General features: G+C 37.7%; 1 protein-coding gene and 2 pseudogenes across 1 annotated transcript; 2 read left to right on the top strand and 1 right to left on the bottom strand.

Annotated features, from left to right (window-relative positions):
* Nucleotides 1-756: 756 nt before the first annotated feature.
* Nucleotides 757-3,183, top strand: LOC120170873 (annotated as a pseudogene).
* Nucleotides 3,184-7,123: 3,940 nt separating this feature from the next.
* Nucleotides 7,124-11,076, top strand: LOC120170882 (putative U-box domain-containing protein 42). Its single transcript, XM_039178721.1, is given in 5 exon segments — nucleotides 7,124-7,320; nucleotides 7,659-7,927; nucleotides 7,929-9,000; nucleotides 9,093-9,402; nucleotides 9,479-11,076. Coding segments are annotated over 5 exon segments (3,255 nt in total). The 5' UTR covers nucleotides 7,124-7,314.
* Nucleotides 11,077-11,436: 360 nt separating this feature from the next.
* LOC120170881 lies at nucleotides 11,437-14,918 on the bottom strand (annotated as a pseudogene).
* Nucleotides 14,919-16,567: the final 1,649 nt, after the last annotated feature.

The raw sequence follows: 16,567 nt of genomic DNA, 5'->3' as shown, positions 1-16,567 counted from the left end.
TAATCATGTGTTAACTAATGATTTTCATCTATAGAGAGAGTTTTTTCCCGAAGCAAAATGTTAGGGTCAAAATGCTAAAAAAGAAACAGAATAGGGACCAAAATGACTATTTTAGTAAACATTGGGGCTATTTTTGCACTCGCCCTTATTGCTTCTCTTTATTCATCGCATCTATTCCGATTCTAAAATCATTTCCTGGATTTCTCTCTTCTTTTTTTAAATTTTTGTTGGGGAAAGTTCAAATTTAATCAGATAGCAGATAATCGAGATTTCTTTGTACCCTTTATCCGGATCCTAACATCTGGTAAGCTAATTTTCCTTTTCTTTTCTTTTTTCTGGGTGCTTTTAGAGCTTGAATGTCAGTGTTTTATTGTAAAATGGAACGTTGAAAGATTCAATGTCTAGAGATTTCTTATTGTTTTATGTATATTTGTTGAATTGATTGAAAATCTTAAATTCCCTTGGTTCGGTTGCTAATCTGATTGCTTTTTAAGCTAATATTCATATTAGCAGCTTTCTTAGATTCCTTGAATATTGAAGAATTGAATTGATTTCACTCTGTTTTTCTGGATGTCATGTCATGAATGCATTGATTCTAGTAACTGTTACTTTACTTAGCTAGCTTTACACTAATTTGTCTACGTTCTAACGATTTACGTGATATATGATGTATATATTGATAGTAATTCTTTTATTGGATTAAATCAAATTCAGGATTTTTATTCAAATCTTGGTTCTTGTGTTTTTGCAGGTTTTTTTTTTTGGGGATTTCCACTTAAAGATGGCTTATTTGATGTAGTATAAGATATATCTTCATTTCGGTCTGCTGGTTCTGTCACTTGTATTATATTGTTTCTAATTTTAGGTTTTGGGTTGGGGTTTTGGTTTTATTGATTGATGATTGTTGGTGAATTTGGAGTTTTTTCTTGTTCATTTGCTATTGGATTCCCAGTTTGGGGTTTTCTTGGAGGGGAAGACGAATCTCCCTCCCAGTATCACCTCTGCCTCAGGCTGCCTCGGAACCTGTGATTGGTCTTTCTCGACGATTTATGTCTCGGAGAACTCAGATTGCATTGGCAGTGTTTAAAAGTCCTCTTAGAGGGGAATATCCTCAGAAGAATGGAATGGAAGGTAAACAACCTGTCGGAAGGAGACGGGTTTTTGTGCAAACAGAGAAGGGTAGTGTGTTGGGTATGGAGTTGGATCACAGTGACAGTGCTCATACTGTTAAAAAAAGGTTGCAAGTTGCACTTAATTTCCCTATTGAGCAAAGCTTGCTGACTTTCGGGGATATGGAGTTGAAAAATGATCTTAGTGCCGTTCGGATACTCCGCTTCTCCTAACAAGGAACTGCCTACACAGAAGCTCCTCTACCCTGTCTTTCGCCTATTGGAAAGGATCTTCAGCAGAGAGATAGAAGCGGTCCTATTGAGATACTGGGACATTCTGATAGCTTTAATATATTAAAAGTTGTGGTGAAGGATATTTTTAAGGCAATTAAGATGGGTGTTGATCCGATTCCGGTTCATAGTGGTCTCGGGGGTGCCTACTACTTTAGGAACCCTAGAGGTGAGAGTGTTGCGATTGTGAAGCCGACAGATGAAGAACCTTTTGCACCAAACAATCCAAAAGGCTTTGCTGGGAAAGCCCTTGGTCAACCAGGTTTGAAACGCTCGGTTCGTGTAGGAGAGACAGGTGTCAGAGAAGTTGTGGCTGACCTTCTCGACCATGGTCACTTTTCCAATGTGCCGCCACAGTGCTGGTGAAGATTACGCACTCGGTCTTCAATGTAAATGATGGTGTGAACGGAAATAGGCCTGACAAGAAGAGTCTGGTTAGCAAGATTGCGTCATTCCAACAATTTGTGCAGCATGATTTTGATGTAGTGATCATGGAACCTCAAGCTTCCCTGTTTCTTCTGTGCACCACATAGGGATACTCGATATAAGGATTTTTAACACGGATAGGCATGCCGGAAATATTTTAGTGTGTAAGGTTGATTGCATTGGAAGGTTTGGTCAAATGGAATTCATTCCCATTGATCATGGTCTTTGCTTGCCTGAAACTTTGGAGGATCCGTATTTTGAGTGGATTCATTGGCCTCAGGCCTCGATTCCTTTTTCTGAGGATGAACTTGAGTATATACAAAACCTTGATCCTATTAAGGATTGCGAGATACTACGAAGGGAACTCCCCATGACAGGGAGGCTTGCCTACGTGTTCTGGTACTGTGCACAATTTTCCTCAAGGAAGCTGCAGCACTTGGTCTCTGTCTCGCAGAGATCGGCGAAATGATGAGTCGAGAATTCCGGACTGGAGAAGAGGAACCTAGTGAGATTGAAGTTGTTTGTCTTGAAGCAAGGAGGTTGATTGCAGAAATGGAACTGTCATCTCCCAAGTCAAATGTGCGAGATGCTCAATTCCAATTTGATATCGACTTTGAGGACCTGGAGTTAGACGTAAACCTGAAAATGGGTACAGATGATTTTATGACTAAAGCACCATTCTATTTGGGAAATGGATTTGTGAATCACCATTTCCCACTTTCAAGGTTAGACAAATGCTTTGAGGAAGACGAGGAGGAAAGTGAAGAGGAAGCAGAGCAGCAGTGTTTATCCGCTTTCAAAGCCGGCGAGACGATCCCATCCATTTCGAAGCTTTCAATGTCTCTAAAAAATACCAGCTTAGGTGACAAGAGCCAGAAATATTCAAAACCCTCTGAAACAAAACAAGAAAATGGTTATCTCACTAACTCGTCTGGCCACAGGAGTGCAAATGAGCAGCTTCCAGGAAGTGCGAGCTTCGTGACGCTAGCCGACATGAACGAGGAGGAGTGGACCTTTTTCTTGGATAAGTTCCAAGAGTTGCTCCACCCGGCATTCGAGAAACGAAAATCCGTTACTTCAGGCCAGAAGCAGATACCGAGGCTCGGTACTTCGTGCCAGTTTTGACATCGAGATATCCGAATATTGATACCAGGTAGTTTTAGGATTTGTTTGCGGTTGGGATGAAGGATTAGTTGGGAAAGATTCTGGGAATGTTGTGTGGTGTAAATATTATTTGGCTTCTTTTAAGCTAAGGGGGTGAGCAGAGTAGGAATTGGTTTTATATCTTCTTTAAGCCCTTTGGATTTTGTTCTTTCACTTGAATCATCTCCTCATGGACCTTGTTTGATAAATAATATTGCTTTTGAGATGAATTTTGTGCTTTGTTCGTCATGGATTCTTCTGGTTTGTGCAAGAGATGATAATTGAAAAACGTTGGTATGTGAAGTTTTCTTTGAATGGTCAGAACATGCCATATGAATAAAAATAAAAGGGTAAACTTCACTAACAGTCACTGAATTTTTAGAGTATTTACAGTTTAGTCATTAAAATCAGAAAACTTTTATTAAAATGACTGTCGTCCCATGCAATTCCATATAGTACTTGAGAAAACATTTTTTTTTCAATTCGTTATTTCTGATGGTATGGTACTACAAGTGTGTGCCATCAAAAGGAGAAATATTACCAAATTCATGGACTAAAAGCTCATCCCATCTTTAAGATAAAAGATGATATTATGTTAATATGTTTAACATTCATGGATATAAGGGAAGACCAGAACTGTATCTTAACAAAACATTCTCAAAACTATTCTTAATTTAAACCTTCTTTATTGAAGAAAACTGATATATATATATATTATTGGCTAATTAGTTATTCTTAGGAGGATGGTGCCTTGGTGCATGATAATCAGCATTCAAAGTCTCGAAACTTGACTGATGATCCTTGGCCTCATCAGAAATGTTAACAGCACTCATCTTCACATCCTTCACCGTCTTCATTTGCACCATTAATTTTCTCCCTCCAGTTACCCAGTTCTTGTTTGCAGCAACTTCACCTGCACCATTCACTAGTTCCTGCTCAAACCCATATTTTTCTTTTTCAGACATAAGCAACATTCAATAGTTATAAATCATTATAATTGTTATCAGTTTATATTACCTTTCCGTTGGAACTGTGTTATGGTCTGAACCTGGGAACAATAAAGAGAAAATCAAGTTCTTTAACTTTAGAAACCCTAAAACTATAGGGTAACATGCATTAAATACTCAGATGGAAAAAAATTTGATAATGGTGTTATGTTACCTTGATTGTCTTGTGCAAAGGAGATCAATGCAGAATAAAGTAGAACTAAAATGAAGAGGAATGTTATGACCCTCTCAGCAGCCATTTTTTCTTTCTGGGAATGAAAAACCAGAAACAAATTTAGGTTTTAAAGGTGGAATTAGGTCAAATATAGATATCAGCACCTATGTAACAAAAACCCAAGTCAAAGCTCTTAGCTTAGAACTATGGTTTTCACTATATATATATATATATATACACATTACTTGGACCTTCCAGATATATCACCCACTTGTGTCAACGAGATTGAAGTTGAAAACTAGATGGGAATCTCAATGCTTTTTAGAATTTGTAATAAATTGAAATACTTGTTTCAAGGTCCAAGACGAGCAAGGGGATTTGAAAGAGTGGTCTATGAAGCTGCTGCATAGTGTTAGAGGTGGTGCGCTAGATAACGTAGAATGCAAGGTACGTGTGTTCTGCTCCTGTCTGCCGCCATGCATTCAACGAGAAATATTAGGGTTTTTTTTTCTCAAGATGAATTTTATTAATTAAACAAACTTATATTAAAGTCTCGTTAAAAACCTCCTAAACTTAATTGAAGGAAAAGAGTACTCTTAACAAAGAACAAAGTACACGTCCACTGACGTTAACAAAACGAAAACATCAAAACGGGCACTGACCCTAAATATTAGAGTTTTTATTTTTGTTTGCTGCGCATATATATATATATAAGGTTTCGATCTTGATTTCCCAAATCAGTTGGCTACTATTCCCCATTCCCATGCCCCCATTACTCGAACTTTTTTTTTAAAACAATTTTCAGTTGTTTTAACTGTTATTCACCCGAAACTTCAAAAAATAACAATAATCCCTCAACCTCTTACTTGACACCCATGCATGAAAAGCAGTGAAGCTGAAGCTCATGTTCCAACACCATTTGAATGATTCAGTGGGTCTAAATCCGGCAAACATAGTTCCACACGTACCTTGAAACATGTGGAATAGCATGTTCCGCCACATGGCCACCACAAAATATTGTACGAAACCGTATTTGGAGAAGAAGAAATAATACAGTTAGACATATTGAAATGTGCAATATACTGTGACAAATTTGATTACTTCTAGGTGATATAGCCAGTTAATCTTGTTTCTATTGACGACAATTCTTCTTCGTATGCATCGAAAACATAAGACAATTACTTAAATCTTGTTTCTATCGACTGTTCCCCCCCACCAGGTCCGTAGCATGTGATAGTAGGGCTAATTATGCTGTATGATCCATCCATGGTGGTTATAATACAAAGAACAAAACCCAACTGGTTAAGACTTGGCCCATTGTAGGTGACTACTTCCTTGGTCTCAGGCCCATTGTAACCATCTATTCCGACTTCCCGAGCCTCCGGTTCCACCGCAGCACTGCCAAGAGGGGTTCTCTTTCCCTTCATAGATCGAGTGATAGAAGTTTTAAGAATTCAAGAGAAGATCACAGCAAAATAAACCGTTTATTGTTATAATAAGTGTCAAGTATAGGGGTGTAAATGAACCGAATTTAAACGAATAATGTTGTGTTCGTATTCATTTGTTTATTTTTTATAGTGTTCATGTTCGTTTAATTTTTTAGTATCTTGTTCGAGTTCACTTTTTTTTTTGAAAGTGTTCGTATTCGTTTAAATGTTCGTAAACATGTTCGTTTAACATTTATGAACATTCATTTAGCGTTTAACGTTTGTGAACATGTTCATTTAATATTCAATTATCATTTGCGAATATGTTCGTTTAGCATTCGTTTATCATTTGTAAATATATTTGTTTAGCTTTCGCGAACATGTTGATTTAGAATAAAAGGAAAAAGAGAGCTGGGAAAAGGTTTTTCTTTTGTGTTATAATAGGGAAAATGGTAAAACTACACAACTAGTGCTTAAACTTCTTAGGATTCATAGTTAAACTCAAATTTCATCATTTATTCAATTTAGTATATATATTCACTAATATTTAAAATACAAAAAAATAAACAAGCTTCTAAACGAGCTTGTTCATAAACATAAACGAAACGAACACACTTTTTCTGTGTTCATTTGTTTATTAAATGAACATACAAATTTTGTTAATACTCGTTTATGTAGCTTAATAAATGAACATAAACTACCAGTCTATTGAACATACAAATTTTGTTCATACTCGTTTATTTACATTAATAAATGAACATAAAAATTTTGTTCATACATGTTTATTATACAAACAGTTCCGAACAGTTCATTGAACTTTTGTTCATTTATACCCTAATCAAGTAGACCAACACTCACAAGTCGAGAGAGGTTCTCTTTCCCTACTTTATTTTTACATGACCTAATCAATTCGATCAACACTCACAATCTACTCTTAGTAACATGAGAAAAACCTAAATCATACTATATGTATATAGATGTAGTATGCTCCAATATGTTACAAAGCAAAGATGTGACAACTAACAACCAGTTGGTCTAGTGGGATGAGACTCTAGCTCTCTTTAGGGGCTCGAACTCTGATGATTGCAAATGGAGTAAACTGGTTTGGGAGGTTCACGTTTCCTCTCCAGTTCCCTATCTGAATTAGTCGATCAATATATTAAATATCGATAATTATATATATATAAACAAAGATGTAACCATCCAACTACCACCAATCTAGTATTAATGTCAATTAAACATACTATGTAATTTATTCTCACATAATATATATCGAAAGTCAAAGGCCAAAGTCTCGTCATCTCAACTAGTGGACCAATATCTTTAATTAAATCAACCAAGGTTTCATTTCCCCAAAATCACAAGTTAACAACTCCTATAGGTCAATATATAAAGTGAAATCCCTAAAAGAGATGAATTTAGAATTATTAATATTATAAAATGACCCTTTGTCAAACAACTTTTTTTTTATCTCATATTCATGTATGTATATGCATGTCAATACATATACATACATACACAATTTGTGTATTATAATCAATAGTGTTATTGACTTTTCTTATCAGGAAATTAAAATCGGCCACTTTCAGTATGATGAAAGTGAACAGGATGCTGAACTACCATGGACAAGAGACTGATTCAATGACCTACTTTTATTTCTTGAAACATCTTGTTATCCCCAACTCAAGTCTTTTGAGATTCTGAAACTCTGTTGAATACCAGGAGAATCCTCGGAGGGTTTCGGCTCCGGTTCGACGATGTCGGTACGAGCTTTATAAAATCTTCATCTCTCTGTACCACTCTTCCATTCTTTTGTATTGGATGCATTTATTGATGTATAGTCTTTAGAATATATGAAGAACTTAAGAAAATTCAAGTATAGTTATCGTACAATACGTACTGTATTCGATACTCGAGTCCGGATAAGATGGGCTAGCTCGTCGTCGTCGAAACATGTATAAATATGTGAAGTGAAACCATAGTCTAGGTCATGAACAATGCTTGATTGTATCCTGGAATTTTCATATTGGCCTTGTTTATCTGAATTACAAGAAACAGAAAGTACTTACGTCTCGAATTCGATCTTTTTTTCGTTTTCCAGAAAGACAACATCGCCTTTGCTGGTCTTTTAGAATCCTTGTTGGCAGATATTTCAGCAGTAACAGAATCATTAGAATGTATAGACATAGAGCAGGAAAGCTTTCTTGAAGTTGGATGTTACCTTTATCGAGTTTTTCCGGCGATAATGGAATTAAAGCGTACCGAAAACCGCCCGAAAAATGCAAGGGAGATTCTACAATCCATTTCCCAGAATGTCAATCTGGCAAAAGATCTTGTGGGAGAATGCCATAAAGAGAACCAACCAGGGAAGTATCATAGCCAAGCTAGAAGGGGTGATAAAAGACATAGGTGAATGCCTGTGCTTGATACCATCTGCAACATTCGGAGGCGAGGAGTATGCGGAAACTGCAGTCCGGTCTCTCTCGGAGGAAATGCAAAATGTCCGTTTTGAAGTTAAGCAACCTCGAGAATTAAGAGTCGAAGAGCTGGAACCGAAGATGTCTTTTGCAACAGAGCAGCTTAAGAAATCAAAAATGGCAATAGAAAGTTCTCAAATGCCACAACAAATGCCTATAGTCTGGTCTCTTTCAGAGGAAATGCAGAATGTCCATTTCCAAGTTGAGCAGCATCAAGAATTACAAACCAAAGAGCTCGAACCAAAGATGTATTCTGCAACAAAACATCCTAAGAAATCAAAAATGGGAATAGAAAGTTCTCAGATGCCACAACAAATTCCAATAGATTCGGATCTTTACTCCGTTGACGTTGAAGTCTCCACTGGCTCCGAAAGTTCTCGAGCTTTGAACATGCCTTTGCTAAATGATTTTCTTAAAATTTCAAGTCCTAGAAGACTGTATGAGAGTATAAACAAATCCTTGACAATGTTGCCAAAGGTAGCTCATTATATCGAACCTATGTATGACACTTTCTTCTGTCCATTAACTAAGCAGATTATGGATGATCCAGTTACCATTGAGAGTGGAGTGACCTACGAGAGGAAGGCGATATCGGAGTGGTTCAAAACTTTTAGTCATCTAGAAGATATAAAATGTCCAACCACAGGGACGAAGCTCACAAGCAGGGTTTTAAGCACCAATGTTGCTTTAAAGACCACGATAGAGCAATGGAAGGATCGGAACGAAGTTGCGAGGATCAAGGTTGCTCGTGCGGCATTATCTTTGGATAGTTCGAATAGTATGATACTAGAGGCAATACGGGACCTGCAACATATATGCAAAAGGAAACAGTACAGTAAGGTGCAAGTACTTACTGCTGGAATATTGCCATCGCTTAATAAGTTACTTGGATACAAAGATAAAGATGTCAGATGTGAAGCTCTGGACCTATTACGAAAATTGGCCGAGGACGATGACGAAGGAAAGGTTTGCATACTTACGAACACGAAAAGAACATAAAACTGGTGAATTTTTACTATGGCTTAACTATTGCACCGTTTTCTTGATGTTTTGTTCAGGAAATGATCGCTGATACAATGGATATGTCAACACTAGTTGAGTTGTTATCAAGTAGCCACCAGCCAGTTCGTTATGCATCATTGCTTTTCTTACTTGAGCTTTCAAGATGTCGAGCTTTAGGCGAAAAAATCGGGTCGGCAACCGGAGCAATTTTGATTCTGATCAGAATCAAATACAACCATCAGGTTGATTCTTTTGCTTCCCAAACAGCAGATGAAATTTTAAAGAACCTGGAGAGAGTTCGAGATAACATAAAGCGGATGGCCGAGTACGGGTTCTTGGAACCTCTTCTGAATCATCTAACAGAAGGTAATCTAACTTCATGATTGACATTCTTCCGATTAATGAATTTAAGAGAAATATGCTGATATGTGTAAATATGCAGGTTCCAAGGAGATGCAGATGGAAATGGCAAGCTACTTAGGGGAAGTCATTCTTGGTAATGACAGCAAAACCTATGTGGCTGAGAGGACTGCTCCTAGTCTCATTAAAATGGTGCAAAGTGGAAACGCCATTGTCAGAGAAGCTGCATTCAAAGCTTTGGCACAAATCTCGTCTCACCATTCGAATGGAACGATACTTGTCGAAGCCGGTATCGTCCAGATTATGGTTGAAGAGATGTTCACTCGTAGGATATACAATGAACCTATGAACTCAAAGAAAGAAGCTGCAGCAATACTTGCTAATATTCTGGAGTCCGGGGTTGAGCATTACAGCATTCAAGTAAATCCCCATGGACACAAGATAAGTTCGGATTATGTCGTCTATAGCATTATCAGCATGCTTAAGAACTCGAGAGTTCACGAGCTCAACATCAATCTCATCAGAATTCTCTTATCCCTGACAAAGTCATCCGATTCGATGGCAACGGTTTTCTCGGCTCTGAACGAGCCTGAAGCAAGTTACACCCTCATCGAATTCATCAACTACCCACACGAACAACTCGGGGTTGCAGCAATCAAGCTACTCGTTACCCTTTCACCGCACATAGGTAACACACTAGCAGAGAGACTCTGCAAAACCAGGGGGCTGCCTGAGAGCTTGATTGAGGACCCTGCGGAAACGAACCACATTACCGAGAAGCAGGCAGTTTCAGCAAAATTTTTGGCAAAACTCCCCCAGCAGAATCTAACACTCAACCTTGCTCTTCTGCACAAGAATGTTGTGCCCGTAATCCTTCAAAAAATCGGTTTAATCCAAAGAAGTGGAATAAGAACTAGCAGGCATGCAACAGTTTACTTAGAGGGCCTAGTTGGGATTCTTGTTAGATTCACAACTACACTGTATGAACCACAGATATTGTCTCTGGCAAAAGCTCACAGGCTCACATCGGTGTTCACCGAACTGCTCATGAGGACATCTAGTGATGAAGTTCAAAGATTATCAGCAATCGGACTGGAGAATCTCTCGTTAGAGTCAATAAATCTATCGCAGCTACCGACAATGAAGAAAACCAAGTCTACGAGATTGTTCCACCTGCCGAAACTTCGATCTTCCAGTTCAACAAAAAGGATAGGGATACCATTACTATGTCCAGTTCATAGAGGCGTTTGTTCTTCAGAAACCACATTTTGTTTGATCGATGCAAAGGCCGTCGAAAGGCTGTTGGCATGCCTGGATCATGAGAATAGTGAGGTAGTTGAAGCTTCAATGGCAGCTATATGTACTTTGTTGGACGAGAATGTCGACGTCGACAAGAGTGTGAGCCTGTTGAATGAATTGAATGCCATTCAACATATCTTGAATGCAGTGAGAGAGCACAAAGAAGAAGGCCTCTGGCAAAAATCTTTTTGGATGATTGATAAATTCCTAGTGAAAGGTGGAAATAAGTCAGCTTCGGACATCTCACAAGATAGGTCGCTGCCTGCCTCGTTGGTTAGTGCTTTTCACCATGGGAATGGCAGTACGAGGCAGATCGCCGAGAGCATTTTACGACGCTTAAACAGGATGCCGAGCAGCTCAACTAGCTATTACTCCATATAAAACGAAGAAAAGCAAAACTTGTTTTGTGTTTAAATTGAATTCATTTGGTCGAGTCAATGAAATTTGGTGTGTTGAGAGAAAATTGAAGAACATTATATGGCATTGAAATATACTCAAAAAATATACCAACTGACATCTCACTGTTGTCTGTAATTTACAAGAAGACACCATCAAAGATTACAAGATAAAACATAACTCCTACATCACACAAAAAATCATATCATCAATCTATACAAACATTTAACGAAGCATGATGCACTTGCTTCGATCGAACGTGACTGCTATTCCAGGCTATAAAACCCGGTCAATAGCATCTACAGCTATTCAATAAGTAAAGGGGAACAAAATGGCGACATCATATTTCAAATATGAGCTTTGCCCAGAATAGAGCTATAAACCCTTTAGGATCGAAGTTCTACTTTCGCATGGCCTGATGGTTGAGACCCTGCAAAAGAAATAGATAAATTAAAGCAAGGGTCAGAGAATATTCAGCCTATGACACGAGCATCAGAGTTTGTTAAGTAAAGAGAGAATATACCATTTACTTCTTGGCTGTCGGAAGGAGCACCGGCTCCGTAGTTCATTTGGACGACATTGTGGAGCTCATCCTCCCATGCATTTGATAGCTAGAATCAAAATGTATCGACAAGGAAGTAATTTTGTAATCCTCATACATTCATGAAGTTAAGAAGACAACATTTCATGTCATTCGCATCTTGCACTAAAGCTAGCGTATATAAAGGGTGAACTATAAGAAAAATGAAGAAAAGTAAAACCTGATTAGGTTCCTTGAATCCTCCGGCCATTGGTGTGAAGTGGGAACCAAGCGTTCTACGCATAAAATCAGCATTATTCCCCATGACAGGAAGGCCACCCGGAACAAGTCCAGGCTGAGATGGATGTAACTGAGTATAACACATAGACAAGTCCGGAGATAACCCCAGAGTTGATGGACCAGCCCGTGACTGAATAATCCGTATTTAATGGATTAGAAGAGATACATATAGGCATGAGTGAGAGCTAAATCTACACAAATCAGCTTACATCTTTTGCAAGAAGCCCTTCTATATTACATTCAAGCAGTGGGTTCACCGTTGCAAGTTTCATTGATAGAAACTGCAAAAAGAAGAATAAAGTGACACATTAGAGCTTGTGAAAGGTAACATATGGTTATATCTATACAGTATTCAAAGGTAGCTGTTGCGAATTCAGCTCCAATACCTCAACTTGCCGCTGAAGGGACTGCACATAGTTAATGATTTCATCTAGCATCACTGCCTTGCCTGTAACCTGCAAGAACCGATAAAGCCTTACAAACTGAACTAAACTAGCTGTTTTGACCACAGCTAAGTTAATTTGACTGTATTCGTTAAGCTATACCATCCAAGAAAGCGTACCTTACTGCAACCAGGTACAAGGTCTGCAGAAATTTCATCCTTTCACTGATCTTTTCTCTTCTTACCTGAAGTTATAACCGATTAGCTCCTATTGGATGATCTCAATAATATAAACTTTAGCAAGTGTTCCATGTAAACTTTACCCTTTCTGCAAGACTGTGGCTGTTTGTTGCCTGGCCTCTTCGAGCTCTGACATGAATGTATTCATCTTTTGGTGGATCAGAAGCTTGAGACCCTTGTTTTCCCTGATTCGTTGTAGCCTTAATCACTGTAGATTGGTTCTGGTCTCCACTCTGTTGATTTTCAGCACAATCCTCTGCAGCCTCGACTGGTGATTGGCTTCCCTTAGCTTGATCAGTCTCAACATCCTATCGTAAACTTAACAGTCAAAACTGAGTATAAACGAAAAGTAAATAGTGGATTAGGGAAAGAATCGATAAACATTGTTTTACCTGTATGCTCCTTTTTCTTTTCTTAGAACTAACACCTTTAGCTGAAGGTCCACAGCCTGTACTATGCAGTGTAGATGGTTCATCTTGACCACCAACACCGTCACTAGACTCGGCCTCATTAGACTCATTACCCGAGCCACCATTTCCTTGTCCTGCTTCTTCATTAGACCGCACGAGACTTTCACTTCTCCTTTCGTTCTTGAGCGGACTTTCTTGAGTAGCCCTACTTTCAGCTTTCAAACAAGCATCTCCACAAGTTTCAGTGGCAATCAACTTACTTTTCTGAGATTCCACACCAGATACTGATTTCAACCCTCCCATTGCAAAAACATTTTGCGGCCCTTGCATCAGGCCCACACCCCTATTATACACAGCCATAGATTCGGGAATACCAAAAGGGCTCACCATATCACTAAAATTCCCCCCATTAAAGCTAGAGAACTTAGCAGCACGCTCAATGAAAGCCGAGTCGGCTGGCAACTGAGATGGGCTCTGAGGTAGAATTCGGGTCACATTCGGTAAAAAATACCCTCTTTCAACATTGAACTTGCTGCATTCCATCCCATATCAAATGGTCTACTGATACTACTACTCATAGGGCTGGACCGCCTTTTGTAATTCCCGTTGCATTTGAAGAGCTCGCACCATTTTGCACATTAATATCACAAAACACAAAGCTTTGTGAATTAGAAGGGTGATCCCAAAGGTTAGAACAAAACGTATCTACCATCGAAGCCGAACAAGATGAAGAACTGATAACCAAGGGATTATCACTAGGAACTAAACTCATGGGAGTACTTGTGAGATTGCCACCACCACCAAAGTGCCAAGCTGATGACATACCAGATCCCTGTAGTTTATGTCATTTTCATTTCTCTTTTCTAGCTCGAATTTATCCTTTTCGCCAACATCCATCCTGTTCGACACAATTGCAGATTTCAGTCTAGGTCTTTATCCACAATTATGTTTGAACACCTAGGCAATAGTCCAAAGTCAGGCTGATGAACAGAAACTAAAGCCTTGGAAATTTGACCACTACCTAAAAGTACCCTTAATTGCACCAAGTCTAAGTTCAACAACCAAAGATAAAACACCAGAAAAGAGACAGATACAAAGAACAACAACAAACACATCACATGGGAAAATTGTCTATATTTTTTAAATATATTAGTACACAATAACTTCACCAGCAAGCTTCAAACTAAGTTCACAAGGGGTCAACAAAGCTTAGGATACAAGAAAACCCCACTTCTGAAACTCAATCAGTGAAACCCCCCAAAAACATAGCTGAAAACAGCTCCATTTCCAAAGCAGCAACTGAGAATTGGAAGTACACAAACTTGCACAAATGAAAAGGCTTGAACATACAGGAAAAGCTGTAAGGAAAATTGAAAGTCCACAGCAAGCACTCAATTTAATCCAAAAAGAAAAAGAACAGCATTGGTTTCAGTACAATAAATAAAGTTATCCTTCAAATTCAAAACCCTAGTCAGAATGTAGCAGAGAAACCCAGAAAAGAAAAAGAGGGAGAAGGATACCCATTTTCAGATTCTGTGCTTACTTTTCTTTCTGTACTCAGCCTGCTCTCTCATTCAAAGCCTTCTATTTCAATACTCCCGTACACATAAAAGTTAAAGCTTTTATAGAATTTGAGCTTTGCTCAGCAACAGAGCAACTCTGCTATAAAACAGTCAAATAAAACCAGAGAAGAAAAGTAATAGAGAGTTTTATTACTTTAGAGAGGAAATCAATGGAAATTTGTCTATTTTGTTGAAGACAGAGTGAGAGAGGAGAGTAATGGCAAATGTGCTTGCATTTATACCCACGCTTGCATCAAAAAGAGAGCTCTTTGATCATTAACCACCGCCACTGCTACTGTTAAAATATTGCAAAACACCCCCTTCTCTTCACTCTTCCCTTCCTTCAAAACTCAAAAAGAGAGAGAGAACTTTAAATCACTTTGGGTAAAGTTTGTTTTCCAGTGTTTTTAATCTGTATATTTAGATTATAATTAGACCCATTTGAGCTATCTACTGACACTGCCAACCCCCATTAAATGATACATTTTTTTTCTTTCGTCTTATCGCATTTGCCCTTTTGATTAAAAAAATGAACCTTGGGAAGAGAGCTCAAGATCTTTAATGGAGGTTTGTTTGGTCAATAAGCTAAAATCTAGTTCATTTCCACTGGTGCCTTATAAAATTCTCTTGGTCTCTCTCTCTCTCTCCCTTCAAAGACATATTATTTGGAAATAAGATAATAATATTGTGACAAATGAGATCATATTAATCTTTTGATTGATTGATTTTATATAGAATACTTCGGTGGATAAGTAGATAAAATGAACCATCGTCACGAAAATCATGAGATGAATTCGATAGGTTTCGATCCGACCTGATAGGGTAAGATTTTTTAGGTCGGATCGGGTTGAATTTTTTTTTATGCATTGTTCGGGTCGGGTTTATGGTGAAAAAAATCCAACCCGACCCGAAAATATATATAATTTTATCTATATTTAGGGATAATTACAATAATATCCTCTATATATAATTTTTTTTCAATTAAGTCACTGTTTTTATTGAATAAAAATATAATTTTTATTATTTTGAGTCGGATTGAGTTTCTAAGTCATATATTTGAGTCGGATTAAGTGAAACCTTAATTTCGTCGACTCGAATCGGGTCACGGGTGGAGAATCATTTCTTCTTGAGTCGGGACGAATTTTTGGGCCACCCAACCCGACCTATTACCATCCTATTTATAACGGTGTCCAACACCCTGTGATATATACATATCACATTGATTAAATCCTACTGATTTTTAATTTATTCACTGTTTACTAGGATCTACATAATTATTTTAAATTAAACTATTAATCTATTAAATAATGATTATAATTATATATAGGGTAAACTAGGTATTTAGTACCTAAAGTTTTACTTTTAATACGTTTTAGTACCTAAACTTTCAATTTTTACGAAATCATACCTAAAGTTGAGTTTTTATTTCATTTTAGCATCTGTCGTTAACTTTTTGTTTTTTTTAGTACCTAAATTTTTAACGGTGGATACTAAAATAAAACAAAAGTAAACTTTAGGTATGATTTTGAAAAAAAATTAAAAGTTTAGATACTAAAACGGAATAAAAGTGACAATTTACATACTAAATGTATAGTTTGCCCTTATATATATCACTCTAAAATTCTCAAGAGAGTTAGACCAACAAGTTTGAACACCAATTTATTTATCCTATAACCAAGCAGAGTTTCAAACGGGTCATTCGGATCGGATACAGTTCGGGTTATTTTGATTTAGACTTAATTTGGGTTACGTTTGCTCGGATCAGGTCATTTCAATTTTCAATTTTATTTAGGTCTATAGTAAGTTGGGTTTGTGTCTGGGTTAGGGTCCAGGTCAGGTCGGGTTATTTTGGGTTTAAGTTTTACTCGTGCTTATAGTAAGTCATATCAGTTCGGGTTTCCAGTAAGGTCAATATCGAATCGATTAATTTCGGATCGGATTAAATAGGATCGGTTGATTTTTAGGTCAGGTCAATATCCAATCGGATATTTTCGGTGTGGGTTAACTTTAGATCTTCATGTCAATTCAAGTTGAGTTGGGTATAAATCAAATCAAGTATATA

The sequence above is a fragment of the Hibiscus syriacus genome, unplaced genomic scaffold (genome assembly GCF_006381635.1).
Source record: "Hibiscus syriacus cultivar Baekdansim isolate YM2019G1 unplaced genomic scaffold, ASM638163v2 tig00111795_pilon, whole genome shotgun sequence".
Lineage (NCBI taxonomy): Eukaryota > Viridiplantae > Streptophyta > Magnoliopsida > Malvales > Malvaceae > Hibiscus > Hibiscus syriacus.
This window is presented reverse-complemented; position numbering and strand designations above follow the sequence as displayed.